The sequence below is a fragment of the Guillardia theta genome (genome assembly GCF_000315625.1).
Source record: "Guillardia theta CCMP2712 unplaced genomic scaffold GUITHscaffold_10, whole genome shotgun sequence".
Classification (NCBI taxonomy): domain Eukaryota; class Cryptophyceae; order Pyrenomonadales; family Geminigeraceae; genus Guillardia; species Guillardia theta.
The window spans coordinates 201,814-228,597 of NW_005434664.1; the positions used below are offsets into that span (position 1 = coordinate 201,814).

At 52.2% G+C, this 26,784-nt stretch overlaps 11 protein-coding genes across 11 annotated transcripts in view; 5 read left to right on the plus strand and 6 right to left on the minus strand.

Moving 5' to 3' along the window:
• Window positions 1-291: 291 nt before the first annotated feature.
• On the minus strand, window positions 292-3,988 carry GUITHDRAFT_134110 (hypothetical protein; the record flags this gene model as incomplete). Its single annotated transcript, XM_005838668.1, has 6 exons — window positions 292-2,936; window positions 3,179-3,401; window positions 3,451-3,534; window positions 3,582-3,656; window positions 3,709-3,802; window positions 3,861-3,988. 6 exons carry the CDS (start codon window positions 3,986-3,988, stop codon window positions 292-294), a joined length of 3,249 nt encoding a protein of 1,082 aa, XP_005838725.1.
• A 635-nt stretch (window positions 3,989-4,623) lies between these two features.
• Window positions 4,624-6,248, plus strand: Rev1 (Rev1 DNA replication-coupled repair; the record flags this gene model as incomplete). Its single annotated transcript, XM_005838669.1, has 6 exons — window positions 4,624-5,206; window positions 5,436-5,586; window positions 5,644-5,701; window positions 5,865-5,969; window positions 6,022-6,090; window positions 6,141-6,248. The coding sequence occupies 6 exons, from the start codon at window positions 4,624-4,626 to the stop codon at window positions 6,246-6,248; spliced, it is 1,074 nt and encodes a 357-aa protein (XP_005838726.1).
• Window positions 6,249-7,690: 1,442 nt separating this feature from the next.
• Window positions 7,691-8,632, minus strand: GUITHDRAFT_102353 (hypothetical protein; the record flags this gene model as incomplete). The annotated part of the gene is made up of 1 exon (XM_005838670.1): window positions 7,691-8,632. One exon carries the CDS (start codon window positions 8,630-8,632, stop codon window positions 7,691-7,693), a length of 942 nt encoding a protein of 313 aa, XP_005838727.1.
• Window positions 8,633-9,412: 780 nt separating this feature from the next.
• On the plus strand, window positions 9,413-11,820 carry GUITHDRAFT_161407 (hypothetical protein; the record flags this gene model as incomplete). The annotated part of the gene is made up of 16 exons (XM_005838671.1): window positions 9,413-9,671; window positions 9,852-10,067; window positions 10,113-10,234; window positions 10,281-10,316; window positions 10,409-10,450; window positions 10,611-10,690; window positions 10,777-10,801; window positions 10,846-10,878; window positions 10,932-11,005; window positions 11,056-11,111; window positions 11,169-11,206; window positions 11,254-11,324; window positions 11,378-11,493; window positions 11,546-11,610; window positions 11,633-11,701; window positions 11,746-11,820. 16 exons carry the CDS (start codon window positions 9,413-9,415, stop codon window positions 11,818-11,820), a joined length of 1,377 nt encoding a protein of 458 aa, XP_005838728.1.
• Window positions 11,821-11,832: 12 nt separating this feature from the next.
• On the minus strand, window positions 11,833-13,467 carry GUITHDRAFT_150796 (hypothetical protein). Its single transcript, XM_005838672.1, has 5 exons — window positions 13,413-13,467; window positions 12,440-12,797; window positions 12,312-12,391; window positions 12,078-12,263; window positions 11,833-12,029 (listed from the first exon to the last, which is right to left on the minus strand). The coding sequence occupies exons 1-5, from the start codon at window positions 13,452-13,454 to the stop codon at window positions 11,907-11,909; spliced, it is 789 nt and encodes a 262-aa protein (XP_005838729.1). The 5' UTR covers window positions 13,455-13,467; the 3' UTR covers window positions 11,833-11,906.
• A 719-nt stretch (window positions 13,468-14,186) lies between these two features.
• GUITHDRAFT_150797 (hypothetical protein) lies at window positions 14,187-16,843 on the plus strand. Its single transcript, XM_005838673.1, has 11 exons — window positions 14,187-14,236; window positions 14,718-14,786; window positions 14,836-14,946; window positions 15,007-15,118; window positions 15,168-15,270; window positions 15,327-15,401; window positions 15,447-15,495; window positions 15,562-15,726; window positions 16,058-16,116; window positions 16,182-16,353; window positions 16,556-16,843. The coding sequence occupies exons 1-11, from the start codon at window positions 14,201-14,203 to the stop codon at window positions 16,709-16,711; spliced, it is 1,107 nt and encodes a 368-aa protein (XP_005838730.1). The 5' UTR covers window positions 14,187-14,200; the 3' UTR covers window positions 16,712-16,843.
• Window positions 16,842-17,732, minus strand: GUITHDRAFT_102357 (hypothetical protein; the record flags this gene model as incomplete). The annotated part of the gene is made up of 1 exon (XM_005838674.1): window positions 16,842-17,732. The coding sequence occupies one exon, from the start codon at window positions 17,730-17,732 to the stop codon at window positions 16,842-16,844; it is 891 nt and encodes a 296-aa protein (XP_005838731.1).
• A 784-nt stretch (window positions 17,733-18,516) lies between these two features.
• Window positions 18,517-19,305, minus strand: GUITHDRAFT_134116 (hypothetical protein; the record flags this gene model as incomplete). Its single annotated transcript, XM_005838675.1, has 1 exon — window positions 18,517-19,305. The coding sequence occupies one exon, from the start codon at window positions 19,303-19,305 to the stop codon at window positions 18,517-18,519; it is 789 nt and encodes a 262-aa protein (XP_005838732.1).
• A 638-nt stretch (window positions 19,306-19,943) lies between these two features.
• GUITHDRAFT_134117 (hypothetical protein) lies at window positions 19,944-21,768 on the plus strand (the record flags this gene model as incomplete). The annotated part of the gene is made up of 12 exons (XM_005838676.1): window positions 19,944-20,105; window positions 20,152-20,231; window positions 20,376-20,433; window positions 20,615-20,701; window positions 20,753-20,814; window positions 20,875-20,913; window positions 21,178-21,221; window positions 21,334-21,383; window positions 21,429-21,511; window positions 21,557-21,599; window positions 21,649-21,696; window positions 21,742-21,768. 12 exons carry the CDS (start codon window positions 19,944-19,946, stop codon window positions 21,766-21,768), a joined length of 783 nt encoding a protein of 260 aa, XP_005838733.1.
• Window positions 21,769-21,875: 107 nt separating this feature from the next.
• GUITHDRAFT_102360 (hypothetical protein) lies at window positions 21,876-23,104 on the minus strand (the record flags this gene model as incomplete). The annotated part of the gene is made up of 4 exons (XM_005838677.1): window positions 21,876-21,956; window positions 22,007-22,410; window positions 22,474-22,878; window positions 22,978-23,104. The coding sequence occupies 4 exons, from the start codon at window positions 23,102-23,104 to the stop codon at window positions 21,876-21,878; spliced, it is 1,017 nt and encodes a 338-aa protein (XP_005838734.1).
• Window positions 23,105-23,993: 889 nt separating this feature from the next.
• GUITHDRAFT_134118 (hypothetical protein) overlaps window positions 23,994-26,784 on the plus strand; it is a gene marked incomplete at both ends in the record, with an annotated part of 5,754 nt that continues 2,963 nt past the window's right edge. Inside the window, 10 exons of the mRNA XM_005838678.1 lie at window positions 23,994-24,267; window positions 24,371-24,429; window positions 24,484-24,542; window positions 24,587-24,625; window positions 24,696-24,866; window positions 24,929-25,025; window positions 25,069-25,140; window positions 25,242-25,319; window positions 25,435-25,675; window positions 26,243-26,427. Coding sequence (XP_005838735.1) covers window positions 23,994-24,267; window positions 24,371-24,429; window positions 24,484-24,542; window positions 24,587-24,625; window positions 24,696-24,866; window positions 24,929-25,025; window positions 25,069-25,140; window positions 25,242-25,319; window positions 25,435-25,675; window positions 26,243-26,427 — 1,275 coding nt within the window. The remainder of the gene's footprint in view (window positions 24,268-24,370; window positions 24,430-24,483; window positions 24,543-24,586; window positions 24,626-24,695; window positions 24,867-24,928; window positions 25,026-25,068; window positions 25,141-25,241; window positions 25,320-25,434; window positions 25,676-26,242; window positions 26,428-26,784) is intronic.

The window sequence follows — 26,784 nt, forward strand, 5'->3', positions numbered from 1 at the left end:
GCAAACGACAAGATTTCATTGACCTGGGCAAGTAAAGTAAGTCACAAGAAAGTTAGAGGCTGGTCAAGGGATTATTTGATCCCTCCTCCCTCCCTCCAGCTCCATTCTCTATCAATCAGCGACCAAGACGAGGACACGAGCAGGAGGAGGGGCTTCAGCCCCAGTATAGCCTAACGAGTGCAAGCTACAAAGCCCGCACCCGACGACATTCTGACGCCGTAAGGAGCAGGAGCACGAGATCGGGAGGAGCAGGAGGAGCAGGAGGAGCAGGAGACTGGGAGGCCAGTGGAATCATCGAGCCTTGAGCAGCTTCACGATCTTCTCTTGCATGATGCGCCTCGCCGGGAAGTAGGAGGACAGACAAGCTGAGCCAACAGCTCCGAGGAGGATGACGACGATGATCTCTGGAGGCAGCTTGAGGAGGAGCGGCAGCTGCGTGAACATGGTTTGCTGTGCTGTGACCTGCGAGACAAACTTCGTCAGAATGATCCTCTCCTCGTGCTTCAGATTCACCGTAGAGGCCACAATGGCGCCGATGCCCAATCCAAGGAGGGCAGAGCTCAGGACAAGGACAGTCGCCTCCATGGTGTAGAGCCTTGCGATCCAGTTGCGCGTCACCCCGATGGCTCGCAGCAACCCGAGCTCCTTGGCTTGCTCCTGAATGTTGGCGAACATGGAGGAGACGAGAGAGAAGAAGGAAACGATGAGCGCCACGCCCGTTGTCAACGACGAAAAGATGCCCATGGCGTCTGACGCGATCTGGAAGCCTCGGTACCTGTTCCTGACGTCTCGCGGGCGGCAGCCGATGTCGCTAGCGAGGTTTGACATCTGATCGCTGATCTCGTCCACCTCCTCCTGCGACAGCCCGTCCTTGAGCTTGAAGAGAGTGAAGTAGAGCGGGATGTCCCGCACCGAGTAGCCATCCTTGAGATGCCTTACGAGCCTTGCAAACGTCGGGAACGAGACGATGGCGTCCTGGAACTGCCTCGCCGGGTACCTTGACATCGTCAGCTTCGGGACTCCATCGAGGAAGGCCATGGGACGAAGCCTCTCGTACATGGCTGGCTCCCCTTGCAGCTGCAGCAGGAAGGAGGAATTCAGCGTCATTGCCATCTTGTCCATGTACAGGGACCCGATGAGCATCGACTGAGAGCCCATGGCACTGTAAATGCTCTCAGTGAGCTGGTCGAAGTAGCTGGGCAGCTGGTCTCGGATCGTCAGGAACCCTTCGCTCGCCACCTTGAAGAAGTTTGGGGTGACGGCGTAGACATCGTTCCCAGCTGAGACGACCCTCCCGAGAGTTCGGATGCTGTTGCTCTGCGATGTGACAGAGCGAAAAGAATGCGAGACGAGCGCAAAGTCTTCCACCAGCCGGTTCTCCTGTACAAATTCTTCTATCTGTCGCGCTGCCCACGCGGCCTTGACCAAAGTCGGGCAGTACATGGCAAGCACGCTCCCGTTCTTCCTCAGCTGGTTCAGTTTGAACTGTTCAATCTGCATGGATAGCAAGACGATGACAAAGACGACGAAGGCCAAGGACAGGGAGTACATGAGTGTTGTCTTGCGGTTTCTGGTCCTGTGGGCTATCAGATTCTTGTGCAGGGTGGTTCGCATTGAACTTTCCGACCACCAGAAGAAAATGTTTGTGATGACGTACTCCACAGGCCTCTCTATGTTCATAGACAGCAGCACCAAACCAGCAAGGATGCCCATGAGCAGAGCAAAGAAGATGTAGAGGAGGAGAGTCAGGTTGAAGGTGAGCAGAGCAAGAGGAAACATGTAGTACACAAGCACGCCGAACATCGTCATCAGGCTGCCGATGACAATCAGCGGTGTCGGGATAATCTTCTGACTCGCGCGCTCCAGCGAAACCTTGACGGCCACGACCTTGTTCCTCCGGATGTCAAGGGCGTCAGTAAGAGATACCGAGAGGGCTTTGCGGATGGGAAGGATGACGGCAACGGCAGGGACCAGCAGCCCGATCACTGTCGCGTACTGGATGGAGAACGTCTCGACCTGTGGGATTGTCTTCCACTCGAAGATCGACTTGAGCAGGTCCAGCACAGCTGCTACCAGGAACTTGGACACCAGCAGGCCGATGGCCCAGCCAGGAATGCTCGTCAAGAAGGTCTGGAGGAGGAGAAGTCGAATAACTCCCCGGCGGGTCATGCCGACCATTCGCAGGACCCCGAGATCGAAAGCTCTGTTCTCCACTGAGATGATGAGCAGCGAGTACATGAGAAGGCACAGCAGAAACACAAGTGCCACGATGATGATGCTGATGATCAGACCAAGAAAGATAGAAACCGTCCTGAGCACCCTCAATTCTCCCAACAACATGATCGATGCATCGATGTACTCGAAGCCTATTTTGGTGACCAGTCTCGACATCATGTGCAGCACTTTGGTCTGCACGACAGAGTAGTCGTTCTTCATGTAGAACACGCTTCGAGGAGGCGGGAGGTTGTAGCAAACATATTGAGCGTATTCATACAAGTCAATGCTCGAGAAAGAGTCTTGCAGATAGTTGGCATTGGGGTTGAGATTCTTTGACACAGCTTCGATGAACGTGCCGTACTCCATCACAACAGCATTCGTCGCCTCCTCATTGAACTTCCCTCCCGTCTGCTCAAAAATGGAGCTCACCCGAACAGGGAGCAAGATCGTAGTCGAAGATCGGAACTGTTCAGAGTCCTGGAGGCCCAGTGGAGCTGTTAAACTTCGTGGCAGAGCAATACTGAAGAGATCGCTCAGCGAGAACTGAAGGATCAACTCACTCCCGACTGTAGCATTCAGCATCGTTGCAAGGTCTTTGTGCAGATATACACTTCCCGGAGGGGCTGCTTCCAGGTGCCAGTGCGATCCAAGACCCATCCTCTCCTCCAGGTAGGAGTCTATGAGGTACAAATCTGCACTGTCCGGAGCTCCGCACTGCTCTGTTGCGAGTGAGTCAGTAAAGAGCAAGAGAGAGAGAGAAGAGGGAGGGAGGGAGGGAGGGAGGGAGGGAGGGAGGGAGGGAGGGAGGGAGGGAGGGAGGGAGGGATAGCACGGGCAAGAGAAATGAGAAGGGAAAAGTCGAGGGGAAGGATGAAGGTGAGGGTGAAAGTGAGGGCGAGGGCGAGGGCGAGGGCGAGAGCCAACATCAGTACATTGTCACTGCTATCATCACTGCCCTTACCTGCAACACATGACGACGTTGAAGATTCAGCATGCAGTCCACAACTCGATCCGTCCTTGCCAAGATATCGATCGCTTGCGTCCCGGAAGTTCCAACCTTGGTTGTTGCAGAGTTTTGTGTTCCAAGCTGAAGTATAAATGGACCAACGGGGAGAAGAGTAGTTGAACAAGACATCTTCCCCTCCTACAGTACTTCTCACGTTGCTGTAGTTCAGATAGGTCAACTGCAAGGCATAGTCACTGTGAAGGAGTAGCGAACGGGGCCAGTCTCACTGATGTCCAGCTTGATGGAAGCACCGTCACATCCATCTCTCCGACATTGTACTCAGCAATGGAGAGGAACAGGAGAGGAGTGTACTGTATTGTGTCGGTCATACACCACAACATCGATCAGTCCTGCAAACCTCAAAGAGGGTGTTCATGGTAGCGACAAGTGCAACTGCGAGAATGCAGGATGCCAGACCAAGGATATAGTTACACTGCACACTGTCAGACCATGACGAAAGCACATCTAGTACTTCTAGCATCAACCTTGTTCCCTCGGGCCTCTCGTAGCGCCATGGTCTTGTCGATGTTGAGATTCTTCGCTTGCGCAGTAGCTTTCTGCATGACCGAGCGTTTCTCTCTGTCACCACGAGGATCAACATGGTGAGCCGGAAAAATCCAGCTCTCTCAGAGGTCACCTCTTGTCCAGCTGGAGCCCATGGAGGGAGATCTGCGAGTGTTGGGCCGCGTCCTCATCCTCTTGCAGTTGATCTTGCTCCCTGAGAGGCTCATTTTCCATGGCTTCCTCCTCCTTCCCTCTGTCCATGCTCGCCAGAAGCTTCGCTCGATCCTGAGTTATTCAGAGAGACCAGCAAGAAACTATCAGGTGAGTCCGAGATCAGCTCTAGATGTTCAGACCCCTATGAGTTTGTCGCACAACGACCCCGAGCTCTCACCACAAACTCGACAGCCTACAACTCACCACCACTCCCACTCAGTTAGAGGCAGCCATCGGATGTCGATGAACAGGATGCCATGAGGTAGTTCCTATGTCCTCCTGCCTCTTCATCCTCCTCTGGCCCGTCCCTCTTGCTCCACGTCGTATGTCCCGCACCATGTATCCCAGTTCCCCTGCTATCGCACTCTACGCAATCTGAAATATTTGGATCAAATTTCAATATATCAAAGAATATGACCAATATTGAAATATGAAATTGAAAATTTATCGTCAAACCACACCAAGCTAGTTGTATTCCACTGTCCTTCAATTTACACAAATTTAAAGCTGAGGCGAGCCTGAATTTTCATCCCTAAAAGTTCGCTACCATGTCGGAAGCGGATGGATCGGAGGGGGCGAGAGAACGAGCGATGGCGGCAGCCAAGAAGATGAAGGAAGAGGTGAGGAGGAAGGAACCTCTGCTGAACTCCAAGCCGAGAACAAGCAGGGATGATCCCAACTTCATGCAGTCCTTCTTCAAGGCTTCGAGGCTACACTTCATCGGGACATGGAAAGCTCGCTACCAAGAGATCCTTGACTCTGTTCCTCCTCCTCCTCCTCTGCCTCCGCCCCTTGCTCATGGAGGTCGGATTATCGCACATGTCGACATGGATTGTTTCTTCTGCTCTGTTGGAGTCAAGGGAAGGTCAGAGCTCCAGGGCCAGCCAGTCGCAGTCTGTTGGGGTGACGCAACCAGCGAGAACGCTCAGCATGCAGAGATATCATCGGCGAACTATGTGGCAAGAAAGTTTGGTGTCAGAGCAGGGATGTTCATTGGGAAAGCAAAGGAGCTCTGCCCGCAGCTGATAACAATCCCATACGAGTTTGACAAGTACACAAGCACGGCAGAAACCATGTATCGCTGCCTCTTCGCCATCACTCCCCATGTGCAAGGAGTCAGTGTCGATGAGGCATTCGCCGACATCACGTCTCTAGTTGCTGGAGAGAACGTTCAAAACCTCAAGGAGGTTGTCATAGCTGTTGCAAACAGGATACGGAAGGAAATCCTGGAGGCGACTGGTTGTCCCGCCAGTGTTGGCTGTGCAGGTTCGGACATCATCGTCATCATCTCTTCATCTGCTGCGCGTCTTCTTGTTCACCGTTTCAGCACTTGTTGATGTTTCCATGAGCGATACACTTCTCATTTCACATGTTCAAGACCTGTGTTGCGAAATCCTTACCCTCCCTCGCATACTTTCTGTGTACACTCTTTATTTGCACGCTCTTGGCCTCGAGAGTGGTTCTTTCTCCCTTCTCGTCATGCTGTTATGTGCAGGAAATCGCTTCTTGGCCAAGATTGCAACCAGTCAAGCCAAGCCTGACGGCTCGTTCTTCATACCCAAGGAAAACGTGTTGGATTTTCTCGCAGAGCTGCCAGTGAGCAAATTGCCGGGCGTGGGCTACAACACAGTCGACAAGTTGTCCAAGTGAGCAAGCTAAGTTTCTCTTACCTTTTTCTTGACGCTGGAACCCTGGAACTCGAGCAGGTTGGAGGTTCACTCAGTTCAAGACCTGAGAAACAGACCCAGAGCATTCCTGCAGGTGACGTACGGTCCTTTTCCTCCTCCAGCGACAAGCATCCCTGAGCATGCGTTCGCTGCGGCTAGCTGTTGTATTTCTACTTGACATACTCACCATGACTCAATCGATCGATGGATAGATGATGATGAGCCTCTTGACATGACTTTCTGAACTGCGCGTGAAGGAGCAATTTGGAGAGAAGACTGGCCGTTTGTTGTTCGAGTTCAGCCGAGGCATTGACAACCGTCCATGGGAGAGCAGGCCGATCAGAAAATCTGTCGGAGCCCAGGTAGAAATTCAATCACTTAGATCTTGCCATGCTGACGTCTTTGCACTCGAAGATAACTTGGGGGGTTCGATTCAATGAGATGTCGGAAGTCTTCCAATTTATCGAGAAGCTGTCAGCAGAGGTCGACCTGCTGTGCCCTCGTCCTCCTTGTCACCGCCTCTCCCTCTGTAGGTATCTTCCAGAATGCACAAGGCGAGGGTCAAGGGCAGGACCGTACAGGTGCGACCGAGCCTGATCCTCTCTCGAGCTCATCCGCATCCACCCAGGTCACTCTCCTGAGGGCTGTCAAGAATGCTCCGGACAACGCGAGGAAAGGACATCTTGGGCACGGGATATGCGAGCATTTAACTAGGAGCGTAACGCTCTCTCAGTTCACCGATGATGCGAAGTCCATCGAGAAACACGTTAACGGCTGTGTTGCTCCTGCTCCAACTCTGAGGCCCCGCAGGTCTGTGCGATAGTCAACGATCTCCGCGTCCCCGCATCTGAAATCCGTGGGCTCGGAGTCCAGATGACCAAGTTGGACTCGCAGGCCTCCAGCAAAGAAGCTACCGCGAGCAGGCGGTAATGACGCATGCCTGTTCGAAGCACACCTTGACCCTCCCCCTCCTCTCCCAGGGTCACCCTCCCGGCTCCCCCTCGACGCGAGTTTGATGCATCTAAGGCACCAAACTGGCTGAAGGCCTTCACAAACGTGAGAAAGCTGCTGTAGCTTCTTGCACTGACTCGACATGGTCAAGGTCACAAGTCCTTCCAAACAGACAGATAAATCAAAGACTTCCAATCCGCAATCTGCATCCCCGGGAAGAGCAGCAGCAAGTCCCGACACACCCGAGGCATCGAGCCCAGCTGCAGTCGAGAAGAATACGAGCAAGAGGAGCTTTGCGGACGTGAACGAGATGTACGCGAGTTGGTACTCGATGCACGGAAGCCCCAAGTCGAGCTCATCATCCCCCAACAAGATCTTGAACGCCATGGAACACAAGGCGCGGTCCCATCGACCCACGTCGGATGACCTGCGCTCGCAGCGACGATTCTCCCCACGGGACTCGGATGGCATGCGGCAGGAGCAGGAGCTGGATGATGCGCCTGGGCAGAGGCAGGGGCACCTCCGGTGCGAGGAGGAGCACGCGACTGAGAAGGGAGCAGATTGGAAGCGAGAGAGCGATGCTCCCTTGGACCGACTTCTCGCCGCCGGTTTCAGCGACATTGAGCTCGCTTACCACAAACTGATTTCTGAGAAGCTCGCAGGACGCAACACTGCTGCAAGGTCAGAGCATGTCCAGTCCTTCTTGGCAGATGCGAGAAACAAGCTGGCGGAGATGGGGGAGGAAGTGCAGGGTCGTGGATGTGAAAGAGAGAAGCTTCTGTTCATAGACCGAGCTTTTGGTTTGCTCCTGCAGATGTCTGGCTGTCATCTTGGGGACGGAGATCAATGGCGGGAGAAGGAGGAGGAGGAGGAGGAGATGACTGAAGGGGAAGGGATGATGAAGAGCTTGATGCAAGGATGGTCGCTGTGCGTTGAAGAGGTCCTGAGGACCTTTGATGAGGAGCCTGCGGCCAAGAGAGGCAAAGAGAACTGATATTGCTGTCCTTGTATTCTTATCTTATCTCGTCTGGACAGCCCAGCATCGAATATATCGACTGGGCTGGCAGGACTCTGCTTTCAAATGTTAATTTACAAATATGCACCTGCTGCCATGTCCTCCTCCCAAAGGCCCTCAGTCCAGCACAATCACTTCCACTCCGTTACTGCTGATCGAGCTAGCGGCCATATCCGTGTTGCCATGCCTCCTCGCAGCCTCCACCAGGATCTCTGGAATGGCTCCTCCTCGCTCCGGCAGCGCAGTGACGCTGTCATTGCTCTGTTTGAACAGGTTGTCTATGATGTCCAACGCCATTGTCAAGGTTTCCTCCGACACGTAGGAGCGGAACAACTCTTCGTCCGACTGCGTTGCCGTGCCCTCCCAGCTCGAGAAGATGGTTGCAAGCTGCTCTGCCACGTCCTCGAAGTAGGGCAGCCAGTGGTAGGGATACCACTTCATACACTTGCGCTCGAGCTCAAGGAACTGCCTGACGGCTTTCTTGAACAAGAAGATGTCACTGCTCTCGTTGAAGCGCCCCTTGCAGTGCTCCTCACAGCATTCTACCTTCTTGGCGCAGCAGACCCGGAAGAATCTAGTCCTTCCGAGCTCTTTCAGCAGGTGCGAGCTCTCGAACGCGCAGTCCTGCATGACTTCCCTCTCCAGGATGTTCCCGCTGATGCACTTGCAGCACCTCTCCTTCTCTCTCTTCTTCGCCTCCTCCTCGTTGGTCTGAATGGCCATCTCGCGAGCAGCATCGACATCTCTGCTGTCTTGCTCCTCCTCCGCGCCAGCCTCGCCCTCCCTCCGATCCGCCTGCGACAACAACCCCACAATCTCCACAAGCACTTCGTCGAAAGCCTCTTCTTCTGATTTCCCTTGTCGTATCAGCCGGTTGTAGTTTTGCTCACCTTGCTCGCAGAGCATCGCAAAGCTCTCATGCTTCTCAAAGCTGCTCTTCATCAACCTATTTCGAAGTCTCGCAGCAATCGACATGATATCGTTGAGGTCCTGATCCTCTCCCGAATCTGCCAAGGAGCCAATCAAACAGCAGGACAAGGATAGGTCAAAGGAAAGCATGGAAAGGATCCCTCAATTCTAGAGACAAGATCTTGGTTTAGCAACTTGTTTCGCTATCAATCTGTTCAAACAATATCTAATGTAAAGCCAACCTTCCTCTTGATCATTCTCTCAACATAGCTATATTCTCGTTAACTTTACTTCTGCTTCCACCAACATGTCCTTGCCCACCTTCTCTGTCTCCACCACCATCTCCACCATCTCCTCCATCTATTATATCTACAACTCCTCGCATCTTCTTCTTTCTCTTCCTCCTGCTCCTCCTGATCCTGCTCCTGCTCCTGCTCCTGCTCCTGCTCCTGCTCCTGCTCCTCCCCCTCTCCCCTCTCCTCCTGTTTCCCCTCTCCGCTTCACCTTCGTCCGCCATGTCTGGTCTTGCGCTCCTCACCTCACCACCCCACCCCGTTCGCCTTCTGCTCCCCCCACCAAAGAATTATACTACCCCACCCCAAAATATGAGACCGAAATTGAGTATTTATGAGGGGTTATAGTGGACATCGACCCACCCAGTCTAGTTCTAAGCTTCTCGCCTTTTGATACAAAACTAGCTCGACTTGACTAAATTTTATCCACGAACACTGAAATTCTGTAAATTATCAAGATAATATGCTCTAGATATTTCAAAAATTGAGGGGCCCCGAAACAGAGTGTTTACAGAAAATAAGAAATTCATGGGTGGTACCCATACCCCCACATCGAATGTTTAAAAGGGGGGTAGATGCACATGTGGCAATATACCGGGTCCTTTATGGAACATTGAAGGGGTAGGTAAACATCTCTATGCAAGTAGAGGATCGGCTGCAAGGAAGGGGAGAAGGAGTAGCAGCATCAGAAACAGCTGGAGTAGTAGCTGGAGTAGTAGCTGGAGTAGTAGCTGGAGTAGTAGCTGGGAAGCCAGAGGAATCCGTGCCGGTCCCGTCCCAACAGCCAACGACTGGATCAGGAGCACCCTTATCGACTGGATCATCTGGATCCAAAGCACTTACAGGTCCAGCTGGCTCGACGAGTGCATCAGCAGTGACAAGCTCAACCAAAGAAGGTCAGTCTACTCCTGGCTCTCAATCAGCCTTTGTGCCAGCACTCTCTTCGCAGCCTACAACAGCCTTCAAAACTTCATCCCCCCCCTTGCCAGTGAAAGAGACAGCTCCACTCTATCGCTCACCCACTTGCTCCTCAGCCCCTGGGAAGTCTGCCTCTTTCTCATCCCCCGTACCTCAAGGTGGCGCGGAACAGAACCGAAGCCTATCAGCTTTCGCCACCTCTGTGAAACTTGCAGCTGCAGCAAGCAGCAGCAGTTCCAGTGCCGATCTGCCGCAGCCAAGCCCCGAGAAGAAGCTCAAGACTGAGCCCCCCACGACACCGACAAGCAAGGCAGCACAGGAGGGTGAGAACAAGCCGTCGGCATCTCCACAATCCACAGCAGGAGCAGAAATAAGTGGGAAGAGATCGCCTGTTTGCCTCGGGTGACACGTTTGTACAGTTGACACCGTGGAGACTCTGGAGCAGATCCAGAAGATCATCGAGAGAAACTCAGAACAACTCCGCAAGGTGGGGGCCAACTTCTCAAGGGCGGAACCGGAGAGGAACGAAACTATCATTCAGGTACGCGCCCTCTCAACATGGGAATGTCAATGACATGTACGCACAGAATATCTACAAGAGTCTGCAGGAAGTGGTGACGGAGGTCGAGAAGTTGTCCTAGAGCCTCTCTCTGTCAGCCTGCAACTGTTGGAGGATGAAGGACCTGAAGTGTTTGGCTCTCCTGCTTCTGGCTAGCGTCCTCGTCCAGAGTTCCATCCTGAAAGACGATGCCTGCCCGTAAGTCCGCCAATGTAGCAGTTGCCGTTGCTCACAATGTCTTGATGGGCAGATCGAGAGAAGACAGGCCTGACTCTTTGACTCATGTAAACAAATTCCTTTCTATCCTTCAAGTTCATGAACATCAAGATCCAAGTAGTGACTACTGTCTGGCGTGCAGGCGGCCCGCACGCTTCTCAAGAACAACCAAATGGAACAAGCCAAGGCATGCCTTGAGAAAGCCTTTTCCAAGAATCCCAGGTTTCCTTTCGTACTCAAGAGGCATTCTGATCGAGATCGTGAACCAGATATGTACCTGCCATGCAAGAACTTGGCACGCTTTGCAGTAGACTGAGGCAGTATGAAATGGCGGTGATTGTCGAAGGTGGTTCTCCTGTTCATGAACTCGTTGGCAGGTAAAATATTTCTCCATGGCCCTCAAGGAGGAAGTAAGAGATAGATCAGTCCATGTCATGACCTTGCATTAAATGTTCCCGAGCAGGTGACGACAGGGGTTCTGAACAATCTGGCAATCGTTTATCAAGAGATGGGCTCACATACGGAAGCTGTTCAAATGTATCAACTCCCCTCTTGACGGCGTTGGCCGTTTGCTCACGTTCTCTCAGGTACAAACGAGCCTTGAAGCTTGATCAGGATGATGCGACTGCGCATTACAACCTCGGTAGGGCTCGATGATCCCATCGGCTTCAGCTTCTTCTGATGAGTTCCTGGGCCACAGGAACTGCGTTGGAGAAGGCTGGTTCTTACAAGGAGGCGGTGAAATCCTATAGAGAAGTGATGTGAGGCTGTCCTATGGCTGCCAGGTGACAGAAAGACTGCAGGCGATTGAGTTGGAGCCCGAGGAAGCAAAGTACTACAACAACATGGGAGGGAGGTAGGAGACTCGCTGCCGTGCCCACTTGCCCCAGTTGAGACCTGTCTTGAAAGCCTTGCCGCCATGAACAAGACTGAGACGGCGGAGAGAAGTTACAAGTGGGCCATAAAGCTAAGCCCCCGCTTCATTGATGCATATTACAACATCGGGAACTTGCTCCTGGCCACTGGTGAGCCCGGCGACTTCTCACAAGGAAGTGGTGATATAACATGCGGGTACAGGGAAAATCGAAAACGCCATCGAGAGGTTGGAGCAGGCGCTGAAGCTCGACCCCTCGCACGCTAAGGTGCGCTGACAGCGCTAAGCAGCCGCAAACCTCATGGGCGACGCAGGCGCAGAAGAAGCTGAAAGAGGCGCAGAAGGCCCTCGAAGAGAAGGTGAAGAGGGTCCCACCCAAAGAAGTCGGTCATGTCCTGCCCAGGTCGAGGCGTTCAAAATGCAGGTGGATGATGCAATCGAGAAGGCACAGAAGATGATGTCTCGAGGGGAGTTGTGACCGACTTGGATTCCGCTAGAATGTCAACTTTATTTACGTGCATGTAGACAACCAAAATATATCATCTCCTCGAGTTAATCACTACTTCAAACATATTCGCGAGCCTGACTTGGTGCCGACGAAGAGGATCCAAGAGAATCGTGGGCAGAAACGATCATGAAGGAGAACACACACTTGCTGATGATGTCCATGATGGTGTAGGCAACCACCTGACAGAAACGATCACTGCCCATCCGTTAACAGTCATGAAATTTTACCTCGAAGGAGACGGAGAAGGAAGCAAATCCCTCGGAGAAGAGCCAGACAACAGGGTAGAAGGACCACATGATGATGGTGAGCCAAGCGATCTTGCCGTAGAGGTCGATCATGTCAGGCTCCTTGCGGGTGATGACAGTCTCGCGGAAGGTCCTGGCGAGAGAATAGACAACAGGGAGGAACATGGCCTTGGAGAAGTAAGTACAAGGCCGTCAATCAGATCTGCATGCGCTCACCATTCCGAAGAGGAACCAGAACCACTTGACGGTGGTGACAACAGAGACAGCACCCATGTAGCCCGCAACGATCATGAGCACTGAAGGTAAGTCAGCCACCCACACTAGATCTCATACACAGGGCTTACTGTCAGCTCCAATCACGGCAGCGATGGTAACGAAGTCCTGACCAGCGACAAGGCCGAGGTCAAGGATAAGGAGAGGAGTAGTGATGAGCCAGTCGACATAACGAGCATAGAAGAACTGTCTGCATCCAGCAATAGCGGTCCATCCCTGTCCCGAGAGCATAGCAAAGTAGGAGAAGGTGGCGACACCGCAGATGAACGTGTTGCAGAAGTAGAACTTGCGTCGTTCGGCATCAGCACTAGCAGCCTTAGCAACCATCACCACGGTGGAGACAGCAAGGGCAAGGAAGCCGAGGGTAAGAGCTCCGACACCAGTGGATCCAACCTCCTCGATGGTTGTGCATGCTGTGGGCGCAAGTGCCTGTAACTACGTCAGATGCACAACCGATCAACAGTGAAGCATGTCAAAACAAAAGGAGGTGGTAAAAGAGCTGCAGAAATTGCTATCACATATCTAACATCATCCTCTAATAATCTTGAATTCATGTTACATAAGACAAGAGATGACGTGTAGCAATCTGCCTTGTCCTTGTTGAATTACAGAAATCAACTACAACCCGAGCTCCAGCGAAGAATGAACAGATCTGAATATTTTCAAGAAAAATTTCTCGATGGTAATTGTCTAATATCTTTGGGTCGTGTGATCGAACATCCCCAGCGCATCAGCTTCATATTACTCTCGGAAGGTGAAAGCTTTCTACCTCGGAACTTCACTAACAAACATGGAGTTCCACCATATTGATAATTTACAGCCATGAGATGAATGACTTTAGTGAGCTAGATGAGTTCGTGAATAATGTGAGAGACTACTACTGTGCAACATGGCCCAACAACAAGCGAGAAGGCACCCTCCCAGCAGCCTCCATTATCGCTCTTTGCATTTCAAACCTTACTAGACACAAAGGAGAAACAAGAGGACCGATAAAACTCAATTTCATAAGAGGAAGAAACCAAAGCTTTCTGCATTTCTCTTCACCTTAGCAGCGGCGGAGGCGCCGGCGAGCATAGCGAACGGCATGGCTGATGGCGCGCGACCTTTCGTCGCTTCACTCAACCACCCAAGAGCTATTTCCGCTACCCCCACCCCTCCGGATACACCCCAACCCCCTCCCGCTTCTATTTTAATACCGGTGGGTGATCCCAAGTGTCTCGTACTACCCTTTTATTTATCTGAACTTGAGGGGGTAGTGAAGAAGAATAGGGGGTAGTAAGTGGGTGGCAGAGCACAACGATAGGTAGGGTACTTTGTTTTTTTTTGAGCACATTGCCACGGTACGGTACTCGAATTTGGGATTCAAAGGGGTACTTTTTAGTAGGATATCATGGGTGTATATCAGAATTTTCAAGGAGGGTGGGGTACTGATTCTGGTACAAAGAGCTATTAGTAAAACTTAAGTTTCTTCCACCCTTCGAAATTATCCTTTCCAATTCGAAATAGTTTTCTCAAATTTCAACCATCGTCCGACAATGACGCTTAGAGCAATTTTAAAAATGAGTAGTGATCAAATTTGTACCAAACTTGAAGATATTGGTACCAGAGGGGTTTTGCTCAACAAGAATTTCTAAGAAATTATAAGAATTCAAAAAAATACTAATAAATTCCAAACGAGGCGGGCTTGACAATAAACCTCACATAATTAACACTCAAAAATAATGTTTAAACCCCGATATTCCATATTTTCTCCATATGCCGGCCTAATCGTTGGCATTTCTTTACTGCAAATTCTTGAGAGCCTGGTGACAGGAGGCTGAGCTTGTGCGACCATGGGGAGGACGGCGATCGTGACGACGACGATCTACGTGAGACAGAGGAGGAGGAGAGGAGGAGAAGATATGTGAATATGGAGGAAGAAAAGAAGGAGGTGGAAGGAGGAGGAGGATGAGAAAGGTGCGGGAGAAGAGGAAGCGGGAGGACAGCAGAAGGGCTGCATCAAATCTGCTTGCAGCCCTTGAAGCAGATGAGAGTGACGAGAGTGATGAGACGATCGGATAGTGAGTTGTCTCACAACGTCGTGTGAATATGCTGCGAGGACAACTCATGTTAGATTTCATACAATCTTGGGTCCCATGACTCAACGAGGGAGGGACGTTCAACTTGAAAGCGGAGGTCAAGGCAGGGCGACGTATGAAATTAGCATGGAGAAGGAGCATATGGACCTGCTTGAAACACTGTTTAGAGAGAAATTATAGAGACATTTGAGCATAACAAGGCAGTCAGAGGGAACAAGTCGACCTGACGGTTGGGTTATAACTCTTGTGAACGAACGGATGTTGGCACCAGGTACCCAAGGCCATCCATGCGTACATGAAGAACGCGAAGGAGAATGGACACAGCGATGCTATCTTCATAGTGCGTGTATGCCATGCCTGTTTCTCCAGCTGACTGGTCGCTGTGAAAGGTTGCTGGGGATAAGAAGACTCCGCCAGAGGCAAAGCAGTTTTGTGACGCGTGCGCGGAGGAATTTAAAATGAAATGTCAATATCTCACTGTTGACGATCAGATCAACTGGGTGAGAACACTCCTGCTGCTTGTGATGAAGATATTGTTGTCTGATGTGTGTTGGTGGAAGTTGCAAGACTTCCCAGAGCTTGCAAGCGCTATCCCATGGAACAGCATTCAGCGCAGGAATATAGCAATCCTCTTAGCTTATCAGATCGGTTGTGAAATCATCATCACAATAGGCACGTTCGGCATCATCTCTTGTCCAACCAGCTGTGATGATGAGTGCAGATGACGACAACTACTTCGTTGAGGGACAAGACTTTATCGGCGAGCACATCCGGCACATCAAAGATCAGATTCCCCACACCTCCTTGGTTTCCAATACAGGATGGTGAGTGCGGTTATGAGGAGGAAATTGTTTGCTCGCGTTGACTTCAGCGTTGGCAGGTTGAATGTCTGTGAATACCTCGAAGACAAGAGGAAGTTTGAGTTCTATCCTCGAGGATATCCCATGAATCAGAGGTGCCCGCACCAGGCCCTTGCATCGTTTTCCTGACTTGCTCCAAGATGGAGAAGTCCCAAACCGATCCACCGTGCAGTCCAGCAGAACAGAAAGGTTGGTTTCCTGCCTTGTTGCCGAGAGGAACCGAGCGAGGCAGGGCCGGTCGTGAGAGGGGTGCAGGTGGTGGTCAACGCGGGGCTGTGGCTGGATGATCCAGATGTGGATGCGATCACAAGGTTGTGCAATGACATCTCAGCTGAGAGGTATCTGCGAGAAGACAGCTTCTCCTTATCGAGGAAGACTTGGTGTCCGTTCAACTCTCAGAACACCGCCATCTCGCGCGAGGTGATGCCAGGGGCACGTCGCTCACTTGTCTCGTGTTCTGCTGCAAATCATTGCCATGTCATGTATTGATGTTTCTGGGCCTCTTTGGTTCTCCTTCATAACCATCTCTTTGGAAGCATTTCTTTCATCTACATCATCTTGTGCCCAAACTCGAGAGAACACACACACACACACACACACACACACACACACACACACACACACACACACACACACACACACACACACACACACACATGAACATACACACACACAACTCAAGGCGTGCTCACGATCTGCGCTTCCTGCTTCCTTCTGATCTCCTGCCGATCTGACCCCGCATTCCCTCCAGGTCATCCCTGGATACTGTCTCAGTCCCAACGTCGGAAGATACGACGACATCTGGGCAGGGTAACGATACTCTCACCTGAGCTCCTGCTCGAGACAGGGACACTCGTGTAACCGCGCCCTTGCAGGTACGTCGTCATGGCGATAGCCGACAAGCTCGACCATGCCATCATGTTTGGCTTCCCGCTCGTCAAGCAGGAGAGGAACCCGCACAACTACTTCAACGATCACCAGGCTGAGAGGATCGGGCTGGAGTTCACTGAGACGTTTTGCGAATGGTTGCGCGAGGCTCCCCTCAAGGTATTGCAAGTCATGAGGCTGATGTTGTTTTGCTGTCTGTCAGACCTGTTGCGAACCCTTTTCTTCAGTCTTCTCTTTGCATCTTTCAGAGCATTCCTTGTGGCTGATGGTTTCTTGTCTTGATGGTCCTTTTCCTATTTCTGCATCTTTCGCTTCATTGGCTCTTCTGCTACCCTTCACTTGTGCTCACTCACCCTCTCAGGGAACCACCTACCTCGCATGCTTGGGGGAGATCGTGGCATGGCTGCAGCAGAAGGCAGAGGGCGCATCTAACGAGCAGTTCAAGGATCAAGTCTTCGGCTTCTGTTTGACGCAAGAGGCTTGGATCAAGACAATGGAGAGGATGAACGTGGTGTGAAGTCAAGGTGCTGCCCTTTCTCAAACGATTTTCCGATGTGGAGCGTGTGGAAGTAATTTCGATTCCGATTTTCATAACGGATCAGAGCAAGTGTTGGAACTTGAGCACTACATTTTCTTAGATCCTTCTTCTACTCGCTATGCTCGAATACTGTGACTACTGATGCACCGGCGGGAATGATGTTGCGTTCTGCCACGGTTTCATGACCAATAACGGGCCCAATCGCTGTCGACATCACAGAGTCCATGTCGAAAACTTGCGGCTGCTGCTCAGTTCTCTTGGCTGTTGTTTTGCCCTCAGCGGATAAGTCGTGGCTGAAGAAGAGTGCATAGAGGGTCGTCAGCCCATAGATCGATATTACCAGGCTGGCACCGCATGCGAGGAGGGACGGAGAAGAGTAGATCCCGTACCCGAAGCCCGCGAGGTCGCTTGACTGCATGTCTTGGAACCCCATGCAGCACGTGGCGATGAGCAGCACGTACAGGGCCTGCCCGAAGAAGCGATGGTGCTTCTTCGCCGCCTCACGCTGCTCGGGACCCCTCCATGGGTACAAGCTTGACGCCACGCCCCCCGCCAGCTGCCCGCCCCATAGCAACAGGCACAGCACTCCCATCCATGAGTGCGCGCTGTACATGGTGCTGAACGGAAACGTGCCATCAAGCCCAGCCTGGCCCGTAGACTCGAGGCAGCCGGTCATCGGGCAAGTCGGCGTTCCGTTGCCCTGACCCGACAAGCTCTTGTACTGGATGATGGCGACCAGCCCCAGGAGCGCGCAGATGATGCCGAGCAGGTGGAACGCCACGTGCCCCATCCACAGGTCCATCCTGCTCCAGAGCGGGAAGCTCTTGATCAGGATACCCTCCGAGGTGGCGATGAGGAAGAGAGTCATGCCCAGGGCATGCCAGCCGAACAGCGCCGCGCTGCTCGTGCCGAAGCCTCCCTCTGCGAGGATGACCCACGCGATCACTATCCCCAGCAGTGCGAGGGCGCAAACTCTTGGGAGCAGCCAGACAAGGAGCATTGCTGATGGTGTGTTCTAGGTGAAGCTTCACACGATCGGCTGCCTCATGGAGGCCTGTCTTCTTGTTTGTCTCAAGACTGTTCACGCCAAGTGCTTCCCCTTGTATCCCTTCCCGCTCACGTCCCCAGTATCAACCTCCCTACACCTCAGGCACTGCCGTCTCGGCCTTATACCTTTGCGGGGAAGTACGAGGTCATTATTGGTACCACCTCACCGCTTCCTTTATATGTCAGTCGCCAAGAGTCACTCACTACTGTTGCGCCGCTAAAAAAAAGTCTCCAAGGCGGGCTGAGTCCTCAAGTCTTTGCGGCTCAGTGCCTCGGAGTACCAGGCCCGACCGTCACCGGGCCAGGCGGACAACTCAAGCAAGTTGGCAACCTGACTTACCAAACAGTCACTGAGTGTCGGAGGCTTTATTTGAGAAAGTTGAAGCACACTGTAGTTCCTCCTCTACTCTCCTGCACGGTCCTCGTACTGATTTTTAACTTGAAACTTTGCGTGAAAAGTTTAGAATAGTTGGAAGGCTAGCAACCTTAGCCTGAGGCGTCACGAGTCTCATCTGAGTATGGTCTATTCGATCTGTTTCTATTCTGCTCTCCCCGCCTCTCTCTCCCCGCCTTCAAGGCTTTTGACTCAGAGCCTGACAAGTCCTGGCATACACAGCATACGAGTCAAGCCATTCAGGGCTTAGTTTCTGTTCCCTGCTTGGAAGACTCCAACAGAGGCCCTAAACATGATGAAACGTGCGTAGTGCGACTCGGAGGTCAACTTGCCTTTACCGTCATCACAGGGTCGGCCATGTCGAACAGCTGCCAGTGCTCCATGTTTCGCTCGAATCCTGCTTGCCCTTCGCGGGCTGAGTCTTGCTGAAGAAGAGTGCATACAGGGTCGTCAGCCCATAGATCGATATCACCAGGCTTGCACCGCATGCGAGGAGGGACGGAGAAGAGTAGATCCCGTACCCGAAGCCCGCGAGGTCGCTTGACTGCATGTCTTGGAACCCCATGCAGCACGTGGCGATGAGCAGCACGTACAGGGCCTGCCCGAAGAAGCGATGGTGCTTCTTCGCCGCCTCACGCTGCTCGGGACCCCTCCATGGGTACAAGCTTGACGCCACGCCCCCCGCCAGCTGCCCGCCCCATAGCAACAGGCACAGCACTCCCATCCATGAGTGCGCGCTGTACATGGTGCTGAACGGAAACGTGCCATCAAGCCCAGCCTGGCCCGTAGACTCGAGGCAGCCGGTCATCGGGCAAGTCGGCGTTCCGTTGCCCTGACCCGACAAGCTCTTGTACTGGATGATGGCGACCAGCCCCAGGAGCGCGCAGATGATGCCGAGCAGGTGGAACGCCACGTGCCCCATCCACAGGTCCATCCTGCTCCAGAGCGGGAAGCTCTTGATCAGGATACCCTCCGAGGTGGCGATGAGGAAGAGAGTCATGCCCAGGGCATGCCAGCCGAACAGCGCCGCGCTGCTCGTGCCGAAGCCTCCCTCTGCGAGGATGACCCACGCGATCACTATCCCCAGCAGCGCGAGGGCGCAAACTCTTGGGAGCAGCCAGACAAGGAGCATTGCTGGTGAAGATGACTGGGGAGGATGTCACGCTACCGGCTGCGCAGGAAGCTTGAGAGCAGTCTCAGACATCACCGTCGAAGCCTTACACCAGTCGTACCCCACTGACACAAGTCTGTTCTAGGTTGACCACTTACAAGTTTGGCTGCCTGCCTTCATCCTGCATGGGTGGGAGGGGGGAGACACTTGCGTGAGCTTCTTGTTCACGTCCCCGATACTCTCGCGATCCTCCCCGCACTTCCACATTTTTCTCTATTTGTATGATACGAAGGCTCTGCTGACTTACTAGATCTTGAGCTGCATGGCCGAGGCGAGCTCACATATATACGCACACTGGCAAGCTTCACTCAAAGTTAAGTTAAAAATCAGTCGGACCGGGGACTGAAACATGCCGGGCCCGGTGACTCTACTAGCGGATGGCATGATTGCCGGAAACCATAAAAAGAGTAGGGAAGCGGCAGCAAGTGGAATCGAACTCGCGTGAGCAGACCTTTCACGAGATTCCGATAACTCAAAAAGGTAGGGGTGATATACACCTTGACCAGCCGCCGAGTTAACAAGTATCACAAAAATGAAATATATATACACCTCCTCCCCAGTCCTCGTATTGAGAGCGCTTGGTTTAGTGCAGTAGCTCCATGGAGGGCAAGGTATTCTTCCTGTCCCCGACATGCGGCGCTCTCAGGATGATGATGATCAAGTCGATGATCGAGAAATCTGGAGGGCTAGTGGAGAAGAGAGAGGGGGCACGCGCTGACTACTTTGTGTTCGACAAAACTGTCGCAGCGTGCAGGAAGAAGGTAGGCGGCGGTCGGATGCTGATGTCACTCCGTGACAGCTGGGCAGGTGGAAGACTTGAGGCGCTCCTTCCAGAGGTTCGAGGGTGCAAAGCCCGTTCACGTGCAATGGCTCGAGCAGACATTGAGGTATCGCGGCAAAGGAACGGCTTCTTACCCTGTATGATGATGCTGAAACAAGGAACAACACTTGGCAAGACCCCCCCGTAGTCCCTCTGCCGAGGTTGTATGGAGACTCTCCTGCCCTTTGTGTGACACTGCCCTCCCGGAAAGTTCTGAGGAGGAGAGAGAAAGAGATGCGGAGGAGGGCAGAGAAAGGGAATCGCTAGAGGTGAGAGAGGAAGGGGGTAACGAAGTGCTCAATTGTTCTTCATGCTAACAGCCACGGAACTTGGCAGGCAGTGCCGAAGAAGAGGCGAATGACGGAGGATTTGGACAAAGAACAAGTTGAAGACGACAACCAGACTGTCTGCCATGCATCTTCCATGTCATGACACCTCACTGTTGAACAGCGAATCCTTGCGGAAGAGTCGAGATTCACGCCGTATGCTCCAAACGAGCGGCGAGGCCGACCTGTCCTCTCAGGACATTTCGAGCATGTGAGGAGCATGATGCAAATGCTCCATGTCTACTGATGAGCATTCATGCAGGCGCTGTTGGACATTCTCGACAACCTTGGAAAGCATCGGTCATCTGTACTGCTGGAGGACAAGTGAACATTTCTCTTTCAATCCATCTAATTTGTCCAATTAAGTTTGTTGCTGCACTGCAGACGCTGTGTTGTTATCTATGATGGCTTCCCCAAGGCAAGGTGCGCAGGAAATTGTGCATCACCGATCGTCTGATCGTTCCAAGATATCACTCATTGGTCCTGCCCAAAGAGAAAATCATGTCCATACATGACCTCAAGAGGAGCAATCTCGAAGTTTTGAGGTTGAAGCTTTCAAAACAACTGTTCTCAGTGTCAAACTTGAACGTGTAGACATATGCATGAGATAGCCGTCAAGCTAACAAAACATCTTCGACAAGGTGTTTTGGCACAACTGACACACCTACACTGAATCGATTGTAACAGATTCAGGTTGCGAGGAGCTCTCTTTCAGAATAGGATACCATTCTGTAAGTTCTTGCACCGGTTGCCTTGCAAAACACGTTTCTCTTGACTTCGAACGCGTCATGACGAGGTAGATCCCGTCTCTGAAGCTCCTTCACCTGCACGTCATATCCACAGACTTTGACTCCCCATGCTTGAAGAACAAGAAGCATTGGAACTCGTTTCAGGTCTCTCAGCCTTGCAAGTGTCTCTCTCTTGACGGTCAATATCAGCCGCCATTCTTCATCGACAGCGGGATGCTCATGGAGGATCTTGAAAGGAACGGCAAGATCTCGATCAATAAGGAACAAGCGCTGTAAGTGACAGATGCCTGATCGCTTCGTCCTTGACAACTTGGCAGTCAATGGCTCAAGGACGACATGATATCACATCGCACAGAAGAAGTGCGTCGATCGTTGAACGCTTCACTTCTTCGTGCTGACGTTGACTCAGAAAATGAAGAATATTCCAGCATTGAAAGACCATCTTGCAAGGCATAATGTGAGTTGATATCAGTTGCCCTGTGTGAGTTTTTCATTACATCAGGTGCAAGAAACCAGTATGTACAGGTAAAGTCTACTAATCAACAAATCCAACAGTCAACAACTCAAAATTGTTTGTCCCGCGCCAACAGCAGGATAGACCTTGAACATATCAAAACAATAAACAAACAACAAGCATCATTCAATGTCAATGTTGCTTCTGAAGTCGTAGTTGTTTTCAGGGGTTTCAGGGGGGGTCCATGGCGAGTTGATATCCTCCTGACAACATTTCAGTCAGTGTGTCAGAATCGCTCAAACACGCATGAAACCTCGTCGATTGAAAACTCTTTTTTCTTTGCTTTCCTTGACGTAAAGCTGTTTTGCGATCTCTTGTTGGACGCAATCAAACTCGCTTGCTTGATCTCTTTCTCCAGGTCTATTGAGTCTCGAGCAATGAGTTCGATCTCCGATCGATGGTACTTGGGGTACAACCCCTCTTCCTCCTCCTTCTCCTCCACTACATCCGACAGGAAGGATTCCTCAAAAGCATCGTCTGCCCCATCCAGATGGCTCCTTTCCAATTTAACAGCACAATCCTTCAATGGATTGAACTTATTCTCTTCGTCAAAGCACCTCCCGCTGATTTCTTGCAACATGCTTGCCCCGGCATTGCGGCAGCTTAGGTTTTGACTGGTCCGCCCGTTCCACAAGGCGGGATATCCTGAGTATTTCTCTGCATGAGGAGCAGGTAAGAGGTCATGGCAGCTGGCAAGAGCACAAGGAGCAGGCAGCTGACCTGTTGTGGAGGAGAAAACATCAAAATTGCCTCCTTCCAGATCAAACTTTGTCCTCAGAGGGCTAGCATGTTGGAATAAAATCTGTTTGTGGTCCATGTTGCACATCGCTGGACGGAGACGAGGCCGGGGAGAGTCTGCAAACTGGTTCGAAGCGTTCTTCAGAGGCTCCATTTTGAGGATCCTTGAGATAGATGATTGTCTGATCGGAAACTTGGGAAATAGTTCTTTCGACGTATCGCGAATGATGAAGGTATCTTGTTCTTCGCCCTTGACCTCTTGAGACGAGACGTTCCCTTCCTTGTTATCGTTCGACATGTTCTCATTTCTCTTGGTCACAACCAGGCTTGATCTGGGAATAGCCAACAAGTACGTCCGTTCCGCACTTTCTTGCTTCCCAAGAGTCCCTGCCACCTGAGTGAATGTTCAGGTTCTGCAGTACGAACCCCTCCTCGACTTCCATCAACTCCTGTCGACTCACCACAACTCTGCTGTTGCGCAAGTACCTCCAGCTGCTCCTGCCACCGATTCCTGGCCGATATTGGTTGTAGTAGTCGGCAAGGTAACTCTCAGCCTCGGCAAGTCGTTGAGCAGATCGTCCTGCTCAGTAAGAGTTACAGAAGCCGAACACATCCAGCACTAAGAAACTTCTTCAGTCGCTTCCGAGAGCCCTCCATTCCCCACTTTCTACCGACTCTCCCACCCTCATTCTGTCTCAACCTCTTCTCCCAGTGCCTTTTCCAGCACACGTCACATTCCCCCTCGGACTAATCGGCGACTGTTCTCATGCTTGTTCTGAGCTCTGCTCTCCCTCCCCCTCCCCCTCCCCCTCCCCCTCCCTCTTCTCATCACACATTCCCCTCCTCTTCCCCCCTCCTCACCATGGCCGCGGCTGATCATCGGCTGATCCATCAGTGGCCGCATGGAGCTAAGCGAGCATTTTGTGCCTGGAATTGCCGGGGGTGGAAATACGGGCTGGGGGGTGGGGCAGGGTGGGATGGTTTCAGAGTAGGGGTAGTTCCTAGACTAATTGGACCCGTAGGAATGATACCTGTCACTGTAGGTAAGGGGTGGGGGTGATCTGATTGGCACCGAGCCTCGGAGGGGGTAGTTGATGCCCTACTTGAGGTCACCTACCCCTTTCTAGGCCAGCAACTTCTAGTACATTTGGGGGGTACCAGTACCCCCTCAAGCTAGAGGTACTCATCAATCGAAAGGTGCACGACACGGGGTCCTGGACCACCCCAATGACACCCAGTGATTTGTACTTCTAACGTAGGTGGGTAGTCTTGTGGGTTCACTCATACACAGGGGTGGTAGGTTTCAAGGCCTTTGACCTTTTTGTTTCTCGATTTGACAAGATCGGCGAAATGAGCCGCGAGTCGCGGCGTGCGGGCTGAAGAGCGTGTGGAGGAGGAGGAGAGTCGAAGAGAACCAGCAGAGAGGTCAGCTGGTTGTGATGATGGAGGAGGAGGGGACTTTGTCGCTGGCGACGATTGAAGAGTAAGAATTGCAGCGGGGAATGAGCAGGACGAAATCGTCGAGCTCTTCGGATCGCCGAATGCATCCAGATCAAGAGCATGGGAGGGAGGTGAAGGTGGAGGGAGCAGGAGTGGGGCTGAGCGGTCAACCCAACCAGGAGAGGGGAGGGAGGAGATTGAATGACGGCAATTATGAAGCACTGATGGAGGATAACTCTGAGATAAGCGAAGACGAGAAACAGCAGTTGATCAAGATGCGAAAGGCGCTGGAGCACGAAATGGAAGAAATGCAGAAGATATATCAGGAATTCTCTGGTCATGCCGCTTCTCTTCTCTTCATCTTTTGTAGATGTCACTTTTTCGATTTTGTTTCAAACCCCTCGTTCTTCGTTTGTTGAGTGCTGACGTTGAATCACAGGCAAGTATGGGATCTCCGCCGGAGAAATACAAAGAGACGAGAATGATCTAAGAATGCAGGTGTTGACACCTTGCTCTGGATAGACTCAAGCTGTTCTTTGTGACCATGTCCAGATTCAAAGCATCGACGAGAGACTGAACGAGATTGATAAACAGCAGTCGAGCGAGTTCAGGTTGTCTTGACTTTGACTTCAAAGGAGGTTGACAGGTGCTGCAGGCAATTCGATTCCTTGACAGGATCAGATGCGAACTCAAGGTCAGCCCCACAGCACCCGGTGCCATTGGATTGAAATGATTCTGAGTATGACTGATGAATGTCTGCGCAGGAACCTCGGGGAAAGACAAGCAATGGAATCGAGAGGGAAGGAACAAAACCAGTTGAGAACGACGGACTTTCCTCAGATGGAAATGCCAGCAACTTCGTCGATCGATTGCAGTCTGGCGGAGCTGGGGTTTACCATGGCATGTCTACGCAAGATGACAGCTATTTCTCCGAGGTGTTTTTTAAGTCTCGCCCTTTGACAAGTTGACATTGACCGCTGGTGTGAAAGAGTGCCAGTCAGCTGGCGTCAGGTGATGGCCGACTTCGTCGATCCAACGGGGACGAGAGTTACAATGAAGAGGATGATGATGACATTTCATCGGAGGGATTGGAGGTGAGCTGTAGAGATGGGGTAAAGATGCTGACCTGGCTCAAAGGAGCTCAAAGAGTACCTGTGGATGGTAAAACCAGAGAAATTTCACAAGATTGCTGCTATGAATGGCATTGAGGTGCCCAACCTCTTTACTCTCATCTCCCACGTTCTTCTGCTACCCTCCCCCCACCTCTCCATCTAGTTGCTCTGCTGCGATTGGAATGATCTATCTTGCAGGACGTCTCTGGGCGTTCAAGACACGATATGGTGGAGCATCTCATGGAGCTGTTCTTGAACTCGAACGATGGGTTGCAGGTGATGATACGAGAAATTTGAGATCCTCCTCCCGTTTCATCAAGTTTCACTCGCTTTCTCCCTGTGTCATGCTTTTCTCTCCTTTCTGTCAGCCACAACCTCACATTTTTCTCAGCTCCCGGACGAAAGCAGCGAAAGCGAGCAGGAGGACCTTTCGGAGGGGCTCAACACTCGAGGGAGGGCGACACTGCAGCTAGACACCATCGCCTCGACCCCAGAGTCAGAGCGAGTGGAGGAAGGAGAACGTCGACGGGACTGGGCAGGGGAGACGAAGGAGGGACAGGATCGACAAGGCTGGGGGAAGGAGGACCTGGACGACTTTTCACGGACTCTGCGGAGGGAGCAGCTGAGGCGGAGTGACGACGAAGGGACCAGGGGCGAGGATGGAGGGGAGAGGCAGGCTGATGAGCCGATCGTCGCACGCATCGACCATGGCAGTGCTCAATATGAGCATAATCACGAGGGACTGGGAGATGATGATGATGATGATGATGATCATCATCATCATCAGCAGCAGCAGCATCATCAGCAGCATCATCAGCATCATCAGCGACATCACGATTCTCTGTCTTCCGATCAAGGATCTCATGGTCATCTTCAACATCAAGACCATGAGCAGCAGCAGGAGCATTATCATCATCATCATCATCATCATCACCATCATCATCCTCGTCATCCTCAGCAGCATCAGCAAGAGCCAGAGCCGAGAGAGCACGAAGATTTCGGTGGAGTTGAAGTGAATCACCTTCATCCCCCTGCTCCCCATCTCCCACGGGGTAAAGACGTCGCCAGGACTTCATCAGCTAGCAGTCAGCAGCAGCGGGAGGAAGAAAACTTCCGACCTTCGTCGCGCTCGTCTCTCTCCTCTGGTTTCTCCCGTGGTCAAAGTGAGACTACCTCTGCTCCTCACCGCCAGCTTCCAGGACGCGCTCCTTCTGCTCACTCAGCCGCTTCCTCCCAGTCGAACTTTTCTGGCTCCACCAAAGTCTCTCAGATCAGAGCCATGTACGAGGACATGTCCACCACCTCCTCTGCTGCACCGCAACATGCTCCTCTTCGTCATCATGCAGGAGGAGGAGGAGGAGGAGGAGGAGATCATACTATCCTGGTCAGCCATCAGTACAAGACACATGCCTCTTCCTCTCAACCTCCCAAGAACTTCGGCAAGACAGGAGCAGATGTTCTGAGCATGTTGCAAGGAGGAGGAGGAGGAGGAGGAGGAGGAGGAGGAGGAGGAGGAGGAGGAGGAGGTGAGGGTCACCTCCTCCTCCTCCTCCTGCTGCTGGTGGATGAGGAGGAGGAGGAGGAGGAGGTGGAGCGGAGGTGGTGGTGGTGGTGGTGTTGTCGTTGGTGGTGGTGGTGGTGGTGGTGGTGGTGGAGGAGGAGTAGTAGGAGGAGGAGGAGGCGGCAGCAGCAGCAGCAGCAGCTGGTCGTCGTTGCTGATGAGGAGCAGTAGTAGTAGTAG

What these genes read in the sequence shown, in the direction of transcription:
- GUITHDRAFT_150796 (XM_005838672.1), bottom strand. Translation starts at nt 13,454, where the DNA reads ATGCCGTTCGCTATGCTCGCCGGCGCCTCCGCCGCTGCTAAG. An exon ending in GCGCCTCCGCCGCTGCTAAG is followed by an intron (nt 12,798 to 13,412) that starts GTGAAGAGAAAT and finishes ACGTAGTTACAG; the next exon opens with GCACTTGCGCCCACAGCATG. An exon ending in TCTGGTTCCTCTTCGGAATG is followed by an intron (nt 12,264 to 12,311) that starts GTGAGCGCATGC and finishes TACTTCTCCAAG; the next exon opens with GCCATGTTCCTCCCTGTTGT.
- GUITHDRAFT_150797 (XM_005838673.1), top strand. Translation starts at nt 14,201, where the DNA reads ATGGGGAGGACGGCGATCGTGACGACGACGATCTAC. An exon ending in CAGTCCAGCAGAACAGAAAG is followed by an intron (nt 15,496 to 15,561) that starts GTTGGTTTCCTG and finishes AGAGGGGTGCAG; the next exon opens with GTGGTGGTCAACGCGGGGCT. An exon ending in TACGACGACATCTGGGCAGG is followed by an intron (nt 16,117 to 16,181) that starts GTAACGATACTC and finishes GCGCCCTTGCAG; the next exon opens with GTACGTCGTCATGGCGATAG.